Source organism: Hyla sarda, chromosome 4 (assembly GCF_029499605.1).
Source record: "Hyla sarda isolate aHylSar1 chromosome 4, aHylSar1.hap1, whole genome shotgun sequence".
NCBI classification, from domain to species: Eukaryota; Metazoa; Chordata; class Amphibia; order Anura; family Hylidae; genus Hyla; species Hyla sarda.
The window spans coordinates 229491066-229513810 of NC_079192.1; the positions used below are offsets into that span (position 1 = coordinate 229491066).

General features: G+C 40.5%; 1 protein-coding gene across 2 annotated transcripts in view; it reads left to right on the forward strand.

Annotated features, from left to right (window-relative positions):
* The window catches only part of TAFA5 (TAFA chemokine like family member 5), a 577073-nt gene that overhangs the window by 546921 nt on the left and 7407 nt on the right, over positions 1 to 22745 (forward strand). Inside the window, exon 4 of one of the 2 annotated variants that reach the window (XM_056573705.1) lies at positions 12270 to 12359. The exons of the other annotated variant lie outside the window; for it this stretch is intronic. Coding sequence (XP_056429680.1) covers positions 12270 to 12329 — 60 coding nt within the window. The 3' untranslated portion in view covers positions 12330 to 12359. The remainder of the gene's footprint in view (positions 1 to 12269; positions 12360 to 22745) is intronic. 2 annotated transcript variants of the gene reach the window in all.

A 22745-nucleotide genomic window follows, 5' to 3' on the forward strand; every position in this document is an offset into this window, starting at 1 on the left:
ATATCAAAAGTCACCAGGCTCATAAATAGAGCAACCAAAGATCTACAAGAAGAGATAAGAATCACATCAGGCAATAAGACATTGGGGTAATATGCAAAGGGACATGGGGAATAATTGTCCACTAGGGGCAATGAGGGCAGCCCTAATAGTGGAATGGGGGAATATAGCAGGGCCCTAAGAGGCCCTATTGTGGAGCCCTCTACCTAGTAAGAAATACCCTAATAAGAAAACCCTCATTACAGAACCTCTTTTTGAGTCATAATGTCTTGTATTTCTGAGCATTTCATATCTATTAAAGTTACTTAATTCCTTCCTGTCACAACTCTTCAAATCCAAGTTTTTATTTTAAAATAAAAATGTTTAAAAAAATAAATTCCTCCATAATAAAATACTTCGAAAACAGTTGGATTGGTTTATTACTGTTGGCTGTGCTTTGGGTGGCCTAGATATTATTGTATAGTCTTATGATATAGCTGCAGTGAACACTGGACATGATTTTCCAATGAACTATTGTTTGCCACAATTCGTCATGCAGTGATATGAACTGTAATCGATCTGTAAAGTCAACCTAGTCTATTCAGTGTGGTGCAAACTATGGAAGAAGAATAGAAATTATGTATTTCCTTTGGCATGTTTGCAAATGCATCACTAAAAATAATTTTGCCACAGAAAGGGTGTGTATGCACTCACCGCTCAATATAGGTCATTACGTTCCGGGGTCCGGGTGACGGGAAGCTGGATATCAGCGTGGACACATCAGGATAACACTTAGAGGCAAAGCTGGCAGTTTTGCACGACAGACGTGCAAAACTGCCGGTATTGCCTCTGAGTGCTACCCTGATGCGTCCACGCTGATATCCAGCTTCCCGTGACTGGACACCGGAACGTAATGACCTATATTGAGCGTTGAGTGCATACACACACTTTCTGTGCCATACTTATTGATACTTCATCTTTAGTATATGCACCCCGTAGGAGGCTTTTACATAGATCGCCGAGGTTGAACTGCATACTCCATACAGGTGAAGTTGCCGTCCAGTGTGCCCTCCCCTTTCTGTCTTATATTCCAGTTACTAAAAATAATTTCCTATACTGTTAATTGTCTGAGATGATGTAGGTTCGTGTCACACACTCTTAAAATGTAACATAGATAACTCACTAGACAAATCTAGACAGTCAAAAGTGATTTCACGTGGTATTCCAGACAGAGTACAACATGTACAACCTGCTCTGAACAGCTTGCTGGCATCAGGATAATTGATTTTGGTCTTTGCCCTTATCTACTGTTTGGACAAAAATGATTTCAACGGAAAGAAAAGATCAACACTAAAGAAGTGAGCTGCATAATAGCATTGTGTTTGGTGCTTCTCATGCTGCTCATGTAAACAGCAGCAGAATGCGGACACGAGTATCAATGATCCCGAGGTGCTTGTGATATTTAAAGAGCCTTGTTCCTGCTGTGTCCTAGACCATAGCCACCAGGGTGCAAGCGCATATGCTCATGAAATGATGGTTTGCATTAATCCCAAGAAAGAAACATATAGCTAAAACAGTTCTTTCAATGTGGCTTCTATGTAATGCTAAATATGAGTTATGTTGGTTGATCCAATTAAATGGAAGGTGAGCCATGCAGAACATAGTATGACGATTCCTCAGCTCATGTAATAAGAATCATTGTGCCAGTCTGCAGATTGTGTAGACGGTCAGAAGGAGAATGCCAATGATAAGCTGAGGGCAAAGACAGACTTGAATAACAAAACACACTGCTGCTCCTCCTCCATAAATTGTGATTGTTACACAATTACTTTCTAAATGTACACTTGGAATATTTTCTGTAAATGACAATAACAGGTATAGAATATTCTCATGCAGGGGTAAAGCCAGTAAAAATTTAATTAGAAGGTCTACAGTATATTATTGAAAGACAAGTGGCCCCTATAGCTGTATGAATGATACATAGTGTGTATTTTAATTTCTACTTTTATTTAACTATGTCCATCATTTTACTACTTAATTATATAATCCCATGATTTATTTCTGTTTTCAGTCTGTATGTACCCCTTGTACAGTGGGGATCAAAAGTTTGGGCACCCCAGGTAAAAATTTTTATTAACCTCCTGAGCGGTATTCCCGAGCGTGACTCGGGGTTAATTTTCCCTGCCAGGATCGGTAACCCCGAGTCACGCTCGGGGTAGAATTGCAGAGTTCCCGGCCGGGCTGCACGACATATCGCAAAAGCAATGCGATATAGCGATTCGGCCCCCGGGAAAACATGCGATTATCTGCTCTGGTCGGCTCCCGTTGCAGGGGCCGGCCAGAGCAGTTAAAGAAAAATACTAAAAGTCAGTGTTTCCCTACCAGGGGGCCTCCAGCTGTTGCAAAACTACAACTCTCAGCATGCCCGAACAGCCAAAGGCTGTCCGGGCATGCTGGGAGTAGTAGTTTCACAACAGCTGGAGGCCCCCTGTTAGAAAAACACTGAGCTAAATGTAAAAGGAAGAAGTAGTAAAATCAAAAAACCTTTTGCTCACCTAGTCCCGGTCCCTGCAGATGCCGTTCCCCTCTGTGCGGTCCGGGGTGTCCTCTATTCACTATTCATCTTCTAGGACCTTTCACTTTTCAGCCAATCACAGGCCGCAGTGGTGTCAAGCCTGTGATTGGCTGAAGGGGAAAGGACATGTTCTGCAGCAAATACACTAGGTTTGAAATCTGCCGGCAAACCCAGTGTATTCTGCTGCAGGACAAGGTGACAAGGGGGGATGAATGTGACAAAGGGGGGAATGTGACAGGAGGGGGGGATGTGACAAGGGGGGGGAATGTGACATGAAGGGGGGAAATGTGACAGGGGGGGGGAATGTGACAAGGGGGGGAATGTGACAGGGGGGGGATGTGACAAGGGGGGGGGAATGTGACAGGGGGGAATATGACAGGGGGGGATGTGACAGGGGGAGGGGAATGTGACATGAAGGATGGATGTGACAAGGGGGGGGATGTGACAGGGGGAGGGGAATGTAACATGAAGGGGGAGAATGTGACAAGGGTGGGAATGTGACAAGGGGGGAAGAATGTGACAAGGAGGGGGGAGAATGTGACAAGGAGGGGGGAGAATGTGACGGGGGATGTGACATGGCAGAGGGGGAATGTGACAAGGGAGGGGGAATGTGACAAGGGAGGGGGAATGTGACAGGGGAGATGTGAAATGGGCGGAGGGAGATGTGAAATTCAGTTAAAAAAATTGTACCGCTTTTGGTACAAATTTCCAGACAGAATCATACCGCCAGAGAGGTTAATGTGCATAAAGAAGCCAAGGAAAGATGGAAAAATCTCCAAAAGGCATCGAATTACAGATTAGACATTCTTATAATATGTCAACAAAAGTTAGATTTTATTTCCATCATTTACACTTTCAAAATAACAGAAAACAAAAAAAAAGTTTGGTCACCCTGCAGAATTTATAGCATGCACTGCCCCCTTTGCAAAGCTGAGACCTGCCAATGTCATGGATTGTTCTTAATCATCATCTGGGAAAACCAGGTGATGTCAATCTCAAAGGTTTTAAATGCCTAGACTCACCTGACCTTGCCCCAACAATCAGCACCATGGGTTCTTCTAAGCAGTTGTCTAGGAATCTGAAATTGAAAATAGTTGACACTCACAAAGCTGGAGAAGGCTATAAGAAGATAACAAAACGTTTTCAGATGTCAATATCCTCTGTCCGGAATGTAATTAAGAAATGGCAGTCATCAGGAACAGTGAAAGTTAAAGCAAGATCTGGAAGACCAAGAAAAATATCAGACAGAACAGCTCGCAGAATTGTGAGAAAAACAATTCAAAACCCACGTTTGACTGCACAATCCCTCCAGAAAGATCTGTCAGACACTGGAGTTGTGGTACACTATTCCATTATAAAGAGATACTTGTACAAATATTGTCTTCATGGAAGAGTCATCAGAAGAAAACCTCTTCTACGTCCTCACCACAAAAATCAGCATTTGATCTTTGCAAATGAACATATAGACAAGCCTGATGCATTTTGGAAACAAGTTCTGTGGACCGATGAGGTTAAAATTGAACTTTTTGGCCGGAATGAGCCAAGGTACGTTTGGAGAAGAAGGGGAACAGAATTTAATGAAAAGAACCTCTGTCCAACTGTTAAGCATGGGGGTGGATCAGTCATGCTTTGGGGTTGTATTGCAGCCAGTGGCACAGGGAACATCTCACGAGTAGAAGGAAAAATGGATTTAATAAAATTTCAGCAAATTTTGGATGCTAACTTGATGCCATCTGTGAAAAAGCTGAAGTTAAAGAGAGGATGGCTTCTACAAATGGATAATGATCCTAAACACACCTCGAAATCCACAGGGGATTACATCAAGAGGTGTAAACTGAAGGTTTTGCCATGGCCTTCACAATCTCCTGACCTCAACATAATTGAAAATCTATGGATAGACCATAAAAGACAGACAGCCCAGAAATCTCAAAGAACTGGAAGACTTTTGTAAGGAAGAATGGGCAAAGATACCTCAAACAAGAAGTGAAAGACTCTTGGCTGGCTACAAAAAGCGTTTACAAGCTGTGATACTTGCCAAAGGGGGCAGTACAAGTACAAGGCCCAAACTTTTGCAGACACCATATTTTTGTTTTCTGTTATTTTGAAAGTGTAAATGATGAAAATAAAATCTAACTTTTGTTGAAATATTATAAGAATGTCTAATCTGTAATTTTATGCCTTTTGGAGATTTTTCCATCTTTCCTTGGCTTCTTTATGCACTTTAATACAAATGTTATACCTTGGGTGCCCAAACTTTTGATCCCCACTGTATATTGATTTTTGTTTGTGGTGCTGTACATATAACCCCCCCCCCCACCTTTCTTTTTCCCTGTTTCTATCTTTCTCTCTCTTTTTATATAAATTATCCTTAGGTTAGGTTTACATTAGCATTCAGAGCTCTGTTATGAAGCTACATTTGCTGATTCAGTCATTATGATGGGACTTTAGCTTACAAAAAAAAACAACTGCATCCACAACGCTCATGTGAACCTAGCCTTAAAGTGTCCCTGTTTTTAAAAATTGACATGTCATAGAGACACATCAAAAGTTTTGCTCTCTTAAAGTCTGTGTATTGAAACCCCCATCAGCTGCTAGACCAAGTAGGATGAACTTCCCAGTTCTTTCTCTCCCTAGTGTCTCATAGATGCAGGAGATGGGGCCCATACACTCTCTATAGAATCCATCTTCTACAGAAAGGAGAAGTGCTTAGCTGAGCCCTTCTCTCCACTCATTCTAGAAAGCAATGATAATCTCAGCACCCAAACCTTGTCCGATGAAAATGTTTAACCTGTTTCCATATGACATGTCTAAACTTTTCTTAAAGTGCAACTCCGATGATGGCCCAGAAGAAGCATTTATTTTTAAATCTTCCAGTAATTTAGTATCATTAGACTTGACTGAGACTAAAACCATTGGTTGTAAGTCTATAGGACTTCTGGCAAATGCACTTGTAGTTGTCAGGAGATTTAGAAAGATGTCCTGACATTGGACCATCATCAGAGTTACATTATTGAAAGTAACACTTTAAAAGGGTACTGCACTGCAAAACATTATTTTTTTAATCAACTGATGCTAGAAAGTTAAACAGATTTGTAAATTACTTCTATTAAAGATCATAACCCTTCCAGTACTTATCAGCTGCTGTTATGATCCAGAGGAAGCTCTTTTCTTTTTGAATTTCATTTTTGCCTGACCACAGTGCTCTCTGCTGACACCTCTGTCAGTTTTAGGAACTGTCCAGAGCATAGATGTGTTTTCTATGGGGATTTGCTCCTACTCTGGACAGTTCTTAAAATGGACAGAGGTGTCAGCATAGAACACTGGGGTCAGACAGAAAGAAAATTCAAAAAGAAAAGAACTTCCTGTGGATCATAACAGCAACTCATAAGTACTGGAAAGATTAAGATTTTTTAATAGAAGTAATTTACAAATCTGTTAAACTTTCTGGCACCAGTTGATTTAAAAAAAAAAAAAAAATGTTTTCCACCGGAGTACCCCTTTGAAGACTGTTTGCAGCAATACTGATACCCTTGTAGTGAGGGGTTAAGGGGGTACTCCACCCCTGGCATCTTATCCCCTATCCAAAGGATAGGAGATAAGATGTTAAATCGCCGCGGTCCCACTGCTGGGGACCCTGGGGATCGCCGCTGCGGCACCCCGCCATCATTACTGCACAGAGCGAGTTCGCTCTGTGCGTAATGACGGGCGATACAGGGGCCAGAGCAGTGTGACGTCATGACTCCGCCCCTCATGACATCACGGCCCGTCCCCTTAATGCAAGTCTATGGCAGGGGGTGTGACGACCGCCACGCCCCCTTCCCATAAACTTGTATTGAAGGGGGCAGGCTGTGACGTCACGAGGGGAGGAGTCGTGATGTAACGATGCTCCGGCCCCTGTATTGCCCGTCATTACGTGCAGAGCGATCTCGCTCTACGCAGTAATGATAGCGGGGTGCTGCAGCAGCGATCCCCGGGGTCCCCAGCAGCGGGGTCGGGCAATCTGACATCTTATCCCCTATCCTTTGGATAGGGGATAAGATGTCAAGGGTGGAGTACCCCTTTAATGATTGCTTACAGCTGTATTGGTACCAGGGTAGTGAGGGGTTAATGATTATTTGCAGTCATACTGGTAAGCTTGTAGTGAAGGGTTTATTATTGTTTTCAGCTATACTGGTACCCTTGTAGTGAGGGGTTAAAGAATGTTTGCAGCTATACTGGTACCCTTGTAGTGAGGGGTTAAAGAGTATTTGCAGCTATATTGGTTTAACACATGAATCCTTGCAGTAAGTAATACATTTAATCAATGAAACCAGTAGAGAAACATTTAAGACAATAGTATAAGACAATGGTGTAAGGCAAAAATACAACACATATAACACGTAAAAGCAAATATTACATGATATAATACTAACTTGTAGAACATTGATTATTGAAGGAAATACTTTTAATTTATGACATTAAAATACTTTTATGTTTACAATCATCTTGTGCACTTTCCCCATTTTTACAACAATATATGACGATACTTTAAGGGTATATCTGATCAGGTCTACTCTAAATCCCCCCATAAAAACATCACTATATATATGATTGCAGAAAAACATCTATTTAAAAACTGGGTTGCTGCAATTTCTACTTTGGCCAGCAGAGGTCTCCTTTGTCTGTGCTCTGAATCATTGTGAATGTGCAGCAAATACCTTTAGAGAAATGCAAGTGGTTTTGGAAATAACCCAGAAACATTTTTGATGTCCTCCATCTACGTTGCCTCTTTTTCATAGACATTTTTCAGCTAGTCACATTCCATTGATTTCATGTCACGCCAAAACTCTTATCAAATTTTTTTTCAGGAAAGCTCAAGTTCTTAAGTACAAGAAAATCTATACAACATTTTCTTAAAAAATGATGTCTGATTGCATGTCAAGGATATGTTTTTTAAGACATGTTTTTTTTAGCAGGTTAAATTAAGTCTTTTATCTAAGTCAGGATAGTTGAGGAGAGAATGATACAGATACACAAAACAATTATTATTGTGTGACAGGGTACAGTTTTCATAGGGTTATTATTGTCTTACTTATGAAAGTGAATAAAAAAGAAAATATAGACATTATGAAACCTCTCACTAAAATAGAAGATAGTGTTGCATACTTGAAAAATCACAACCATCCTGTAAGAACTCTATAGGCAAGGACACTAGCGTTCACTGCTCACATGACATCTGCATTTTTCCTCACCATTGGGGATTTATTTTTTATTTTTTTGGTCTTTGGTGTTTTTTTTTTATTTTTTATTAAATAGGCCCCATCAAAATGAAAAACTTTTTATATGTTGTACATCGTGGCAAATCATTATCCTTTCTAATATAATTCATAAAAAATGTTTTCTGCTTTTTTATAGATATCATTGCTTATAAAAAAAAAGACCACTAGGTGTCCCAATATCACCCAGAACATAATCCTGTCCGGCTGCAGCATCATCTTTGTCCCAGCTGAAGCCCAGGCTGGGACAAAGTCCAATAAGTCAGGGTTGAACTAGCATTCCTCTGTGCTCACTCCTCTCCTATTTATCAGACTCCTGTCTGAAAACAGAGAGGAAGGAGTTATAGAGCAGCCTGCAATGATTGGATGTAGAGATTTAGCACAGCAAAGCAGACTCAGGAAGGAAGTGAATGCATAATGAGTAAGGGCGAGCTTAGTGCTTGCCTCAAACACTCCCCTTCCTGAGCAGTGGATGTCAGAAAGAGTGAGCAGCAGAACAGAGCAAAATATACAGAAGCTAAACACAGGAAAATAAATAAAGGGGCAAATAATTCCAAAAAGATCAGAAATTTATTACTACAGCCCTTTTCCTTGCAAAAGTGACAATGGAGCAAGATGCGCTAAATGTATTATTCATCTTAAAGGGGTACTCTGGTGGAAAACTTTTTTTTAATCCACTGGTGCCAGAAAGTGAAACAGATTTGTAAATTACTTCTATTAAAACATCTTAATCCTTCCAGTACTTATTAGCTTCTGAATACTACATTGAAAATTATTTTCTTTCTGGAACACAGAGCTCTCTGCTGACATCACAACCACAGTGCTCTCTGCTGACATCTCTGTCCATTTTAGGAACTGTCCAGAGCAGCATATGTTTGCTATGGGGATTTTCTCCTACTCTGGACAGTTCCTAAAATGGACAGAGGTGTCAGCAGAGAGCACTGTGCTCATGATGTCAGCAGACAGCTCTGTGTTCCAAAAAGAAAATAATTTCCTCTGTAGTATTCAGCAGCTAATAAGTACTGGAAATATTAAGATTTTTTAATAGAAGTAATTTGAAAATCTGTTTAACCCCTTAAGGACGCAGGGTTTTTCCGTTTTTGCATTTTCATTTTTTCCTCAACACATTCTAAAAATCATAACGCTTTAAATTTTGCACATAAAATTCCATATGATGGCTTATTTTTTGCGCCCCTAATTCTACTTTGCAGTGACATTAGTCATTTTACCCGGGCTTCCGTTTCTACGCAGTGCATTTTTCAGTACAAAAGACACCTCATCTTTATTCTGTAGGTCCATACGGTGAAAATGATATCCTACTTTTATAGGTTGGATATTGTCGTACTTCGGAAAAAATCATAACTACATGCAGGAAAATTTTTATGTTAAAAATTCTCATCTTCTAACCCCTATAACTTGTTTATTTTTCCGCGTACGGGCCGGTATGAGGACTCATTTTTTTTGCGCCGTGTTCTGTAGTTTGATTGATCAGACACTTTGATCGCTTTTTATTCATTTTTTCATTATAGAAAAAGGTGACCAAAAATACACTATTTTGGACTTTGGAATTTTTTTGCACGTACGCCATTGACCGTGCGATTTAATTAATTATATATTTTTATAGTTCGGACATTTCCGCAAGCAGCGATACCACATATGTTTATTTTTATATACACAGTTTTTTTTTGTTTTTTTTTATGGGAAAAGGGGGGTGATTCAAACTTTTATTACGGAAGAGGTTAACTTTTTTTTTTCAATTTTTTTTTTTTGCAGTGCTATAGCTCCCATAGGGAGCTATAGCACTGCACATACTGATCTCTTATGCTGATCCCTGCAAAGCCATAGCTTTGCATGGATCAGCGAAATAGGGGCTCGATTGCTCAAGCCTGTAGCTTAGGCTTGGAGCAATCAAACCCCGATCGGACACGGCGGAAACAGGTAAAGGGACCTCCGATCGCGTCCTAGCTGATCGGAACATTGCGATTTTATTGCAATGTCACGATCAGCCCGACTGAGCTGCCGGGAATGCGTTTACTTTCACTTTCAGACACGGCGGTAGACTTTGATCGCCACGTCTGAAAGGTTAACAGCACCAATCTGTGCCGCTCGCTGTTAGCCCAGGGTCCCAGCTATGAATAGCAGCCGGGACCGACCCGGTGTGATGCGGGGTCACGATGTGACCCCATTTTAAACACCGGGACCGGGCGTAGGGCATTCAGATACGCCCTACGTCCTTAAGAGGTTACTTTCTGGTACCAGTTGATTATAAAAAATAAGTTTTCCACCTGAGTACCCCTTTAAGTCTATTTATAAATTCAGCACATTGTTTTATTGCCCATGTGTGCAACGCTTTGAAATCCTTTTATGCTAATTTGTGGCATAAATTGTGGTATATCATAGGTTGCGATATATCATAGGTCTCATCATCTCCTGCTTATCCCTGCCAACTTTTTGCAATTGTGGTGAAAGAGGTATAAGGGTGCATTCACATATTGGATTGCATATTCAATAGCTTAACCCCTTAACGACCATGGAGGTATATTTACGTCCGTGGCCAGCTCCCGATCTGTGAAGCACGCTCAGCTTTGTATCTTGTATCTCCGATCGGGCTGATGTCTGGTATTAACCCTTTAGATGCCACGATCAAAGTTTATCGTGGCGTCTAAAACGGGAGAACATCCTGTCAGTTAGCTCAGCGGAGCAGTTCGGGACTGCTGCAGGGAAATTTCCCCACGGCCTCCCGAACAGCTGAGTGGACAGCGGGAGGCTCCCTACCTGGATCCACGCTGTCCGATCAGCGTTTGATTGCTCCAAGCCTTAGATCCAGGCTTGAGCAATCAAGCACAGATAGTACTGATCAATTCAATGCTATAACAATAATATTGCAAAAAATATATATATTTTAAATAGTTAATAAATGTGATTTAACCCCTTCCCTAATAAAAGTCTGAATCCCCCCCCCCTTTTCCCATAAAAAAAAAAAAAATGTGCAAAAAAATATAAAGATACATATGTGAAATCACCACATGCATAAATGTCCGAACTATAAAACTATATTGTTAATTAATCAATGGCGTACGCGCCCAAAAATTCAAAAGTCCAAAATAGATATACCATAACAAATTAATAAAAAGCACTCAAAAAGTCCGATCAAAACAAAAATGCTTCAGATCACGGTGCATAAAATGAGCCCTCATACCGGCCCATATGCAGAAAAATAAAAAAGCTATAGGGGTTATAAGTTGACAATTTTAAACGTATACATTTTTCTGCATGTAGTTATGTTTTTTTTCAGAAGTACGACAAAATCAAACCTATATAAGTAGGGTATCATTTTAATCGTATGGACCTGTGGAATGAAGATTAAGTGTCATTTTTACTGCAAAATGTACTGTGTAGAAACGGAAGCCTCCAAAATTAACAAAATGGTGTTTTTTCTTCAATTTTGTCGCACAATTATTTTTTTTCTTCCAATTTGTCGTAGGTTTTTTGGTAAAATGACTAATCTCATTACAAAGTAGAATTGATAGCACAAACAAAAAGCCATCATATGGATTTTAAGGTGCAACATTGAAAGGGTTATGATTTTTAAAATGTAAGGAGGAAAAAATGAAAAGTGCAAAAATGGAAAAAAAAGCTTGGTCGTTAAAGGGGTACTCCGGTATATTTTTTTTAAATCAACTGTTGCTAGAAAGTTAAACAGATTTGTAAATTACTTCTATTAAAAAATCTTTATCCTTCCAGTACTTTTTAGCAGCTGTATGCTACAGAGAAAATGATTTTCCTTTTGAATTTCTTTTCTGTTTTGTCCACAGTGCTCTCTGCTGACACCTGATGCCCATATCAGGAACTGTCCAGAGCAGGAGAAAATCCTCATATCAAACCTATGCTACCCTGGACAGTTCTGATACAGACAGAGGTGTCAGCAGAGAGCACTGTGGACAAGACAAATAAGAAATTCAAAAAGAAAAGAATTTCCTCTGTAGCATACAGCTGCTAATAAATACTGGAAGGATAAAGACTTTTTGATAGAAGTAATTTACAAATCTGTTTAACTTTCTGGCACCAGTTCATTTAAAAAAAAAAGTTTCCACCGGAGTACCCCTTTAAGGGGCTAATACAGCAGGAGAATTTCAAAGTGCCTTCTGCCGTAGCCCTGCCAGATTTGCGCCATACCCCACTGATTTCAATGAGGTGACTGACTCCAATGGACTAATTTTCCTACAGTATCTGGCTTTTTCAGTCCAGTTCTAAAACTGAATATGGTCAGAGAATGAGCTGACCGGAGACACGACCTGACTCTATTGAAATCAAAGGGGTACAGTGCAGATCTGGCTGGAATATGGCAGGAAACGTTTTGAAATGTTCCCACTGTATGTGTGTGTGTGTGTGTGTGTGTGTATATATATATATATATATATATATATATATATATATACAATTTATTTTATTCTTTTTCTTAGAAAACTGATACCGATTCACAAACTTGGAAAACACTGCAGTTTTTGAGGACAGCATTTTGAGCCAAAGCCAGGAGTTTATTCAAAAGAAATGTAAGTTTAAAGAAAAAATGTTATCTTTGGCTAAGAAACAACATCTAAGACTGCAGTGGCTTTTTTGCCACACAAAATGCGCTGTTGTGAAATCGGCCTAAGTAGAATTCTATTTGATTCCCACCATAACTGGGGGATACTTGTATAGTATCAATTTTAAATATTCTTACATACCCGGTGTATAGGAAGAAATAGGGGAGAGCTAGGATAGATCTAGGTTTGCCAATCACACATGTATAATATTAGCCATTATTTTAAGGAAATTTGTCATCAGTGTCACCTGCACTAGCCTGTCAGTACAGTACTGTCAGTACTCTAATTTTCCTGCAATCTTCCACCGTATCTTCTGTTCCAGGGTAGAGTTTGAGCATGGTTAGAGCTAAGTGCTCTCCCCACTGCTCCGCCCATGCCCCAAGTTGGCCCTGGAGCAGAAGATAAAGTGGAAGATTGCAGGAGAACCAGAGCATGGAACATGACAAGGTAAGTATCACTGTCATCAGTGTCACCTGTACTTCCTGTCTATATCCACAGGTTAGTGCCAGTGGCACTGATGATAGATTTCCATTTAAAACGATGCATCACTGGAACAGACTGATGAAATGTGCTAGAAAATATGGGTGCAGTATTTTAAGGACAGCAAACCATAGGTACTACAGCAATGAAAGAGAAAAGTAACAGCACTAACCACATTTTATGCCTTCTTAATATTCATCTTGCCAAGCGCAGTAGTGGGTCGGCGCGTAGAGATTGTGTCTCTCCACGCCGACCCGCTACTCTGCTTTCCAAGATGAATATTAGGAAGACATAAAATGTGGTTAGTGCTCTTCCTTTTCTCTTTTATTGCTTTAAATATTCTTAGTGCATCATTTCTTGTAACTACTAGTGTCTGCATAACTTTAGAATGTCCAAATGTGTTTGTAAACAAACTAACTAGGTTATACTTCATCTGGACATTTCTTTAGAAAATGCTTATCACTGAGAGGTCAGTATTTATCACATTCCTTGAAGCCATGGGAATAAATTAAGGGGGTCACTGCACAATCCGAAACACAGTGGGCTCCAAAAGAAGATTAGGAACCATAAATTGTCCAGGGACTTTATAATGAGCGAATCATTTAATCAATTGATAGTAAACAAAGTGAAGAATCGTAATTACATTTTACTGGATGCTGAAAGCTTCTTAGTGACAGTCAAGGAGAATAATTAGTTTGTTTTCATTTGCTCATTCATTTATAATCTGTATATTGCATTTCATATTGTATTTAAAGTTAATATCACTGAAAAAGACATCTAGAAATGCTTCAATAGTGGAGTTCTATCTTATGGCAAGAACTTGAATGGACACTCATTTTTGCAAAAACTTTTTATTAAATGTAGAAAATAACATTATATGTATATTTGCAATACACATTGGTTAAAAATGTGTATAGTTTTATATATTTTATCCCGGCTTCTATTGCCTGTGTCTCTCTGTGCAGAGACAAAATGCAGGAAGTGTTGGCAGGACAACAAGGACTCTGTGCACTGAAAACAAGCAGGGTTTTTTGCAGTGAGGACAAGCAGGGGTCTGTGCATTGAGGACAAGCAGGGCTCTGTGCAGTGAAGAGAAGAAGGGCTCTGTGCAGTGAGGACAAGCAGGGCTCTGTGCAGTGAGGACAAGCAAGGCTCTTTGCAGAGAGGACAAGCAGGGCTCTGTACACTGAGGACAAGCAGAGCGCTGTGCACTGAGGACAAGCAGGGCTCTGTACACTGAGGACAAGCAGGGCTCTGTACACTGAGGACAAGCAGGGCTCTGTGCTCTGAGGACAAGCAGGGCTCTGTACACTGAGGATAAGCAGGGTTCTGTGCAGTGAGGACAAGCAGGGCTCTATGCAGTGAGGACAAGCAGGGCTCTCTGCAGTGAGGACAAGCAGGGCTCTGTGCAGTGAGGGCTAGCAGGGCTCTGTGCAGTGAGGACAAGCAGGGCTCTGTACACTGAGAACAAGCAGGGCTCTGTACACTGAGGACAAGCAGGTCTCTGTACACTGTGAACAAGCAGGGCTCTGTGCAGTGAGGACAAGCAGGGCTCTGTACACTGAGAACAAGCAGGGCTCTGTACACTGAGGACAAGCAGGGCTCTGTACACTGTGGACAAGCAGGGCTCTGTGCAGTGAGGACAAGCAGGGCTCTGTGTAGTGAGGACAAGCAGGGCTCTATGCAGTGAGGACAAGCAGGGCTCTGTGCAGTGAGGACAAGCAGGGCTCTGTACACTGTGGACAAGCAGGGCTCTGTGCAGTGAGGGCAAGCAGGGCTCTGTGCAGTGGGGACAAGCAGGGCTCTGTACACTGAGGACAAGTAGGGCTCTGTACAGTGAGGGCCAGCAGGGCTCTGTACACTGAGGACAAGCAGGGCTCTGTGCAGTGAGGACAAGCAGGGCTCTGTGCAGTGAGGACAAGCAGGGCTCTGTGCAGTGACCACAATCAGGGCTCTAAAATTTTCGCAATAGTTGCACTTGCAACTACTCTCTTTTTTTCTGTGACTTTTTGATTGTGCAGTGTCCTAAGCAAAAAATAAAAATCTTGCTTACCAAAGCAAAAAGTGATATTTGACTTGCAGTTGTCAGAGATTTATCAAGTGAGAAAGTCGCATTGCATGAAAAAAACTACTACATTTACTCCAGCTCAGACATAGAGCAGAAAAAGCCACTACCAAAGCAAAAAAAAGAAAAATTGCATACATGAAAGCAATTTATCAACAGGCTAAAAGCAGTTGATAAATAAGTCACACTTAAGCAAAACATTGATAAATGTCCCCCTTTAAGTTTAACCCCTTTTTTCACCTTAAGGACTGAGCCCTTTTTCGCAATTCTGACCACCGTCGCATTACGAATTACCGTATTTATCGGCGTATAACACGCACTTTTTAGGCTAAAATTTTTAGACTAAAGTCTATGTGCGTGTTATACGCCAATACACTCCCAGGAAAGGCAGGGGGAGAGAGGCCATTGCTGCCCGCTTCTCTCCCCCTGCCTTCCCTGGGGTCTAGAGCCCTGCTGCCGGCCCTTCTCTCCCCCTAGCTATCGGTGCCGCTGCCCATTCTGTCCCCCTGACTATCGGTACCGGCGCCCCATTGCCGGCACCGATAGCCAGGGGGAGAGAAGCGGCGCCGACAGCCAGGGGGAGAGAAGGGGCAGCGGCACCCATTGCCGGCGCCGCTGCCCCGTTGCCTCCCCCCATCCCCGGTGGCATAATTACCTGTTGCCGGGGTCGGGTCCGGCTGCTGCAGGCCTCCGGTGTGCATCCCCTGCGTCGTTGCTATGCACGGCGCAGCGCACTGACGTCATGCGCCGCGCCGTGCAGCGCATAGCAACGACGCCGGGGACGCACGCCGGAGGCCTGCAGCAGCGCGGACCCGAACCAGGTAATTATGCCACCGGGGATGGGGGGAGGCAACGGGGCAGCGGCGCCGGCAATGGGTGCCGCTGCCCCTTCTCTCCCCCTGGCTGTCGGCGCCGCTTCTCTCCCCCTGGCTATCGGTGCCAGCAATGGGGCGCCGGCACCGATAGTCAGGGGGACAGAACGGGCAGCGGCGCCGATAACCAGGGGGAGAGAAGGGCCGGCAGCAGCGCTCTAGACCCCAGGAAAGGCAGGGGGAGAGAAGCAGGCAGTGACGGCCTCTCTCCCCCTGCCTTTCCTGGGGGTATATCGGGGTATACACGCGCACACACGCACCCTCATTTTACCATGGATATTTGGGTAAAAAAATTTTTTTACCCAAATATCCTTGGTAAAATGAGGGTGCCCTGCGTGGTATACCCCGATAAATACGGTAATAACTCGAAAAATGCTTTTACCGAATATTCTAAGATTGTTTTTTCGTGACATATTCTATTTTATTTTGGTGGTAAATTTTCGCCGTTACCTGCATCCTTTTTTTGGTGAAAAATCCCAAAATTTCTTGAAAATTTAGCATTTTTCTAACTTTGAAGCTCTCTATTTGTAAGGAAAATTGATATTCCCAATAAATTTTATTTTTATTCACAAATGCAATATGTCCACTTTATGTTGGCATCATAAAATGGACATATTTTTGTTTTTTGAAAAAATTAGAGGGCTTCAAAGTAGAGCAGCAATTTTTAAAAATTTTAAGAAAAGTGCAAACTCTGAAGGGACAGATGTTACAGAACTACAACTCCCAGCATGCCTGGGCAGTCTAGGCATGCGGAGAGTTGTAGTTTTGCAACATCTGGAGGGCTACCGTTTGGGCACCACTGTAACAGGGGTCCAGATGTTGCAAAACTACAACTCCCAGCATGCCTTTGGCTGTCTGGGCATGCTGGAAGTTGCAGTTTGGCCTTCCTAGTGGTTGCCACAGTAAAGATCACTTTACTTTCACTTTCATTCCCCAACCCCCCCCCCCCCAACGTGGTTTCCCTACCTGAGCCAGGATCCAGCAGTCTCCAGCGACAATCGTGGGTCCCCAGGCATCTTCTCCTCCAGGTACCAGCCTCCATCTTCTCCCCATGTTCCCCTCGACATCCAGGGGTGGTCAGAACGGGGGGTTGCCATGGCAACCCACTATCCTGCCCTGCCATTGGTCAGAATCAGTTCTGACCAATGGCAGGGGATAGGAGGAGATCGCAGCACTGCGACCTCGCTCCTAGCCCTCAGGATGATCGGGCTGTCACTGACAGCTCTGACCATCCGTATTTTCCGGGTTTTCGGGTCACCAGAGACCCGATCAGCCCGGAATAGCAGAAAATCGCATGTCTGAATTGACATGCGATTTTCTGCGATCGCCAACATGGGGGGGTCTCAGGACCCCCCTCGGCAATGTGCCGGGATGCCTTCTGAATGATTTCAGCAGGCATTCTGGTCCGGTCCCCAACCGGCTAGCGGCGGGGACCGGAATTCCCACTGGCGTATGCATACGCCCCTCGTCCTTAAGGACTCGGGATGCAGGGTGTATGCATATGCCCGGCGTCCTTAAAAGGTTAAATAGAATAATGGCTTACACTTCACCAGACAACCCCCATTTTCGCACATTATTTTTCACGCACAGACTGTCAAATTGTGGTTCCTTTAGTCAATATGGGGGTAATAGCTGAACATGTGTACATATATTTTTAATTTGTTTATGATCATTGTTGTTATGTTTGTGCCAGTAACAGATTGTAAAGGTTAGTAACAGCCTTCAAAGTCTGGCTTGTCTTCTTCTTCACATTGTAGCCTGTTACTGTGTCAGTGCTTGATGATCTTTTAGCTCTTTGGTGGTCATTTCATGGCCACTCAACTGCATGACCGGCAAGACCTCTCACTCTAGTTCACACACTTTCTACTATATCTAGATCCAAAATGCTGCATATCTTTTATCTGCAAATAGCATAACATTTATTTGTGTCATAGCTTTTACGGATGGCCACATTTATTTAGTGTGAGAAGGGTAATACATTCAGATTAAATAATTCCAACAAAATTGATCTGCAATGAGAGTATTTAATTCATACAGCATACATATATTAAAACTCACTCTGGTCTTGACTTTTATGATTTTTTAAGTTTCTGTAAGGTCCACAACGCATAAAGGGTTATTTAGCAGAGGAATACTGTTTGGTAAACACAGTGCCTTGAGGACATTTGTCCTTATCACAGAATCTCTATAAAATTTGGCATCTTTCAACACAAATGTCAGTTTTTGATCAAGGAATCTGTAGAGTGGAACAGTATTATTAATGTAGGTCAGATCTGAGAAGCACTGCCAGAGCTGTGGAAAGAAGTTAAACCATACAAGGAATGCTTGTTTAATCTCATTGGAGATATATACTGGAAATTATATTTCAGTATTAACTATAAAGAAAGCAATATGTTCACAATACCTGGAACAATGACTATTGTGTTAGCAATATCTGTAACACTACCCTAAACAATGATTACTACCGCTACATATTGTGCATTTATTTCTATGACAATTAATTATACATAGTCATTTAAAAATGTTATAAATGTTTTACCAGTTGGAATCTATGTATATTGGGGGGATTCTAAAGACAGGAAAGTGCAGCTACTGACCATCAGTGGAAAGAACTAAGAGGTTTCCATAACTTCTATTTTTACTTATAAGAAGAGTAACTGCATATTAGTAATATTATGTATTTTGGGCTACAAGATAGATATAGATAGACAGAAAGATGTGATGTATCAACCTGATTTACATGCATAGATGATTTCACATTCTTTTCAATTAAGTTTTATTGAAAATGTAACAAATGTACATACACTGTAAACATTTTGAAGTAGCAATTTAGTCAAGGATGACAGCAATAATGAAGAAAAAGAAAACATGGTTGCAAGTACTGTATAATATTTTTGAAAGGCTCGACATTGTGATATACGGGAAGAAGATGAGCCGTCCATGAAGTTATTTAGTCTTCAAGTGTGGGCCAGGGTATTTGGACCCCCTCGTCATTAGTCCACGAAAAATTCCAGAAGAACAGGAGTAGTCGAGCAAAGGTTATGGTGTGTTTATTACTCAAAGGGGGGTTTATCATTGTCTACACTAGGCCCAGACTGTGAAAAGTTACAAAACTTTAGTGCAAGCCTCAGTTTTCCACAAAAATTAAATGACTTTCTAAACTTTACACCTTACTCACCAATGGGGTGAAGCTTAGCATAAAGTGGCTGTGAGAGAAAACTTAGCCTCCTGCTATGCTGACATTTCGCTGTCAGATTTATTAAAAGGTGTTTACCCCTGCCGAAAGCAGCACACTTTTATATTAAGACATTCTTGTAAAATGCCTTTCCTGATAAAATCCCCCTAAATTGTTTATTGTCATCATAATGTAGTAGACAAGTGTTTTTTTTTTTTTTTTTTAAGGTTTCAAATGATCTTTTCTGCAAGCAGTTTATATTGCGGTTTGGCACTGTCATATCCACTCTTTCCTGTATTTACACCTTTGACATTGCATTCAATTACCTTTTCATCCAGCATTTTAATCATCTTCTTAGGAAAAAAAGAAATATATATATATATATATATATATATATATATATATATATATATATATATTTGTATATGTATAAATAATTATACAGTATATATATATATATATATATATATATATATATATATATATATGTCCACACCCTCCCAGAGGCGTACTCAGCATTCTATTATGGGGGTTTGGGAGGGGGATGGGTTTAAAAAAAAAAGTAAAAGATACCAGTATCTTGCATTTTGCTGATGAGCAAACTTGATCGGTAGCTGGGTCATTGCCCAATAACCTCTGAGGATGTCACTTGGGTGATGAAACATGTCGGGGGGCCCTGTGAAGTGTTTTTAAACATCAGCAAGATACACTACTGATCTCCGGACACACACTGCAGGTGTATCTAGGGGATAGGTGTATATATAACGTATGGTTGAACAGCGACAATGAATATGAGTATACAATAGTACAACAGTGCTGAGTTTTTAACCCTTCCTTCAAGTCTTGCTCATATTTGTTAGAAAATTCTATTAAAAGTTACATTGTATCACTATTTTGGAGGGGGATACAAAGTGGATTAGTAACTCTGACTATGACAGAGTTGGTATAATAATATAACAGATTTTACATCCACCCTCCCATTTGGGTCTATTGTTTTGAGCTTTTATACTTCAGCTACCTCATTGCCCCTAGGAGCACTCTCAGCACAGATTAGGGTATGCCATTTTGGAATTTCACTAAAATTATGTTTCAGTGGGAAAAAATATCAGTCTTTTCATCTATTCAGATTTAAAAGTATCTGTCTTCAGTATAGTATTGTTTTATAATACTCCAAAGTGTACATTCACATTTTGTTATAGTGAAAAATTCAGTAGCTGACTTAGCATGTACATTGATCAAAAACACTTATGCAGGTGCACAACAAATATAATTCTGGGAAAGAAGACAATATTTCTGGCATACACCATGAATCATCCAGTGCATGAAATATAGTAATGTCCTTGTCTGTTGTCAGCTGCAGTGTTGTAAACATATATGCCAACCGGAATCATTTACAGGATTTTGAATTGACTTCACATATTGGTGCTTCAAGAAAAAAAAAGAAAAAAAAAAAGAATATATATACGGTATATATATATATATATATATATATATATATATATATATATATATCTGTATAAAACATATGCAATATGTCCAAAACAATAAATGGATCAATTAGTTATAAAAGTTACACATATCTATAAAGAAGACTGAATCAACTTTAGTGCTGTAAACTTATACAGTATGCCAATAGGAATCATCGACAAGATTTTCACTTGGTTTTACGAATTGGTGCTTCAACGAATATGTGCAAAGTTTTACAAAACATATGCCAAAACAATCAATTGAATAATTAATAATAAACTCTACATATCTATGACAAATACTGAATAGGGCTGCAAAATATTCACTGCATGCTAAACATCTGTAGAAATACCAATGTTTTTTTTTCATTTTGGATGATGCATCTCTCTTCTTAGTTAATTTGCAATGTTCATGAGTTTCTTTAGTAAGAATACTGCCAAATATAAATGCAAGTTTCATCATAACATCCTGTCAGTCATCTGTCATTCTACAAATGTTCCTGTACCGCTCTGTTCTTTAATTAGAATGTGGATGTACTTCTCTCCGTTCTCTGGTAAAACATTGAAATGATTGTTCCTTCAAAGTCAATGGTAAATTGTTCATTTGCATGTTTGTTTAATTCAAACAATATGTTCTTATAACAATATGCACTTGCATTCAAATCAGCTGCTTGTCAGCTATAAATACATGCCTTGCACCAAATATTATGACTTTGCGTGCTACGCCTTTTAAAAAAGCAAAACGGTATGCTTAAAAAAATATTCCTTCTTCAGCATTGTAATAGACTACAAAGAATGGATTATGGCACAGTGGACATGTGGGACAAGACTTTCTTCAGGGAATCAAGTTGGTCAGCTGGAGCTCAAGTTTTGTGTTCATTTTGGCCTTAACCCCTTAACGACATTGAACATAAATGTATGTCCTGCTGCCCTGGTGCATAACTCTCCAGGACGTACATTTACATCCTGTACATGAAGGGAGCGCAGAAGCTGCACTCGCTTCATGCACGACAGGTCCACCATGATCAATATGATATATGATCAAAATGTACAGCGTGAAAACAAAACCCTCTAGAATTTGCAAAATGACGGTTTTCTTTTCAATTTACCAACACAAATATCTTTCTTTTGTTTTGCTGTATATTTTATGGGAAAATAAGTGATACAATTAGAAAATACAATTGTATATTTTATAGTAAAATAAGTGATACAATTAGAAAATACAATTTGTCTCGCAAAAAAACAAAGACTCATGTGGGTCTGTGGATAATAATATAAAAGAGTTATGGTTCTTAGAATACATGGAGGAAAAACTAAAATGCTAAATAAAATTTGCTTTTGCCTCAAGGCCGGTGTCCTTAAGGGGTTAAGGCATAAATATTTTTATCTTAATATAAAATGTATGGTGCAATGAAAAAAATGCAACTTGGTAAGAGTATCTATATTCTATGGGTTGAAATGATTAAAATTATATTTTAATCATATTAAATATACTCATGTTTACATACCTTTCCAATTATTGTACTACTTAAAAAAACTTCAACTTTTTTTATCTTTCCAAACAGAGAAGACAATGGAGCTCCTGTACGGGAGGTCCTGGGGTGTCCCAGCAGTCAGACCCCCCGCGATCAGACATTTATCTCCTATCCAGCCGATACTTATCACTGAACATTTTCTTTAGCCAAAATAAATCATGGTTGAAACTTTAAAAAAGCGTGAATGAGGCATGCATGTGTGTTATGAGCTGCACAAATGTGTGTTATGAGGCATGCATGTGTGTTATGAGCTGCACAAATTTTAAGCTATCAAGGCATTGTCCTATTAAGGCCTCTGTATCCTGATTGTATTCAATTGAACTGAGATCTCAGGAATTTTAAGGCCAAGTCAACACCTAACCTCAATCCCTGAATAATTTCAACACCCAACCTCAATCCCTGAATAATTTCAACACCCAACCTCAATCCCTGAATAATTTCAACACCTAACCTCAATCCCTGAATAATTTCAACACCTAACCTCAATCCCTGAATAATTTCGACACCTAACATCAATCCCGGAATACATTTTGCAGCACCAAAAGTTCCTCAATGGAACATTCCCCTGAGCATCATGTTGCTTGTCATTGTGCATTTACCATTCCCATAGGTAACATGTGAACACACCTGGCCATCTACATAATGGAAATGTGATTTAACCAAACAGGCCACCTTCTCCAATTGCCCCATGGTCCAGTTCTGTTCATTTCAGGCAAGTTTGGCTAGAACTGAACTTAGTATGGTCTCTGGTTTCTCAGCC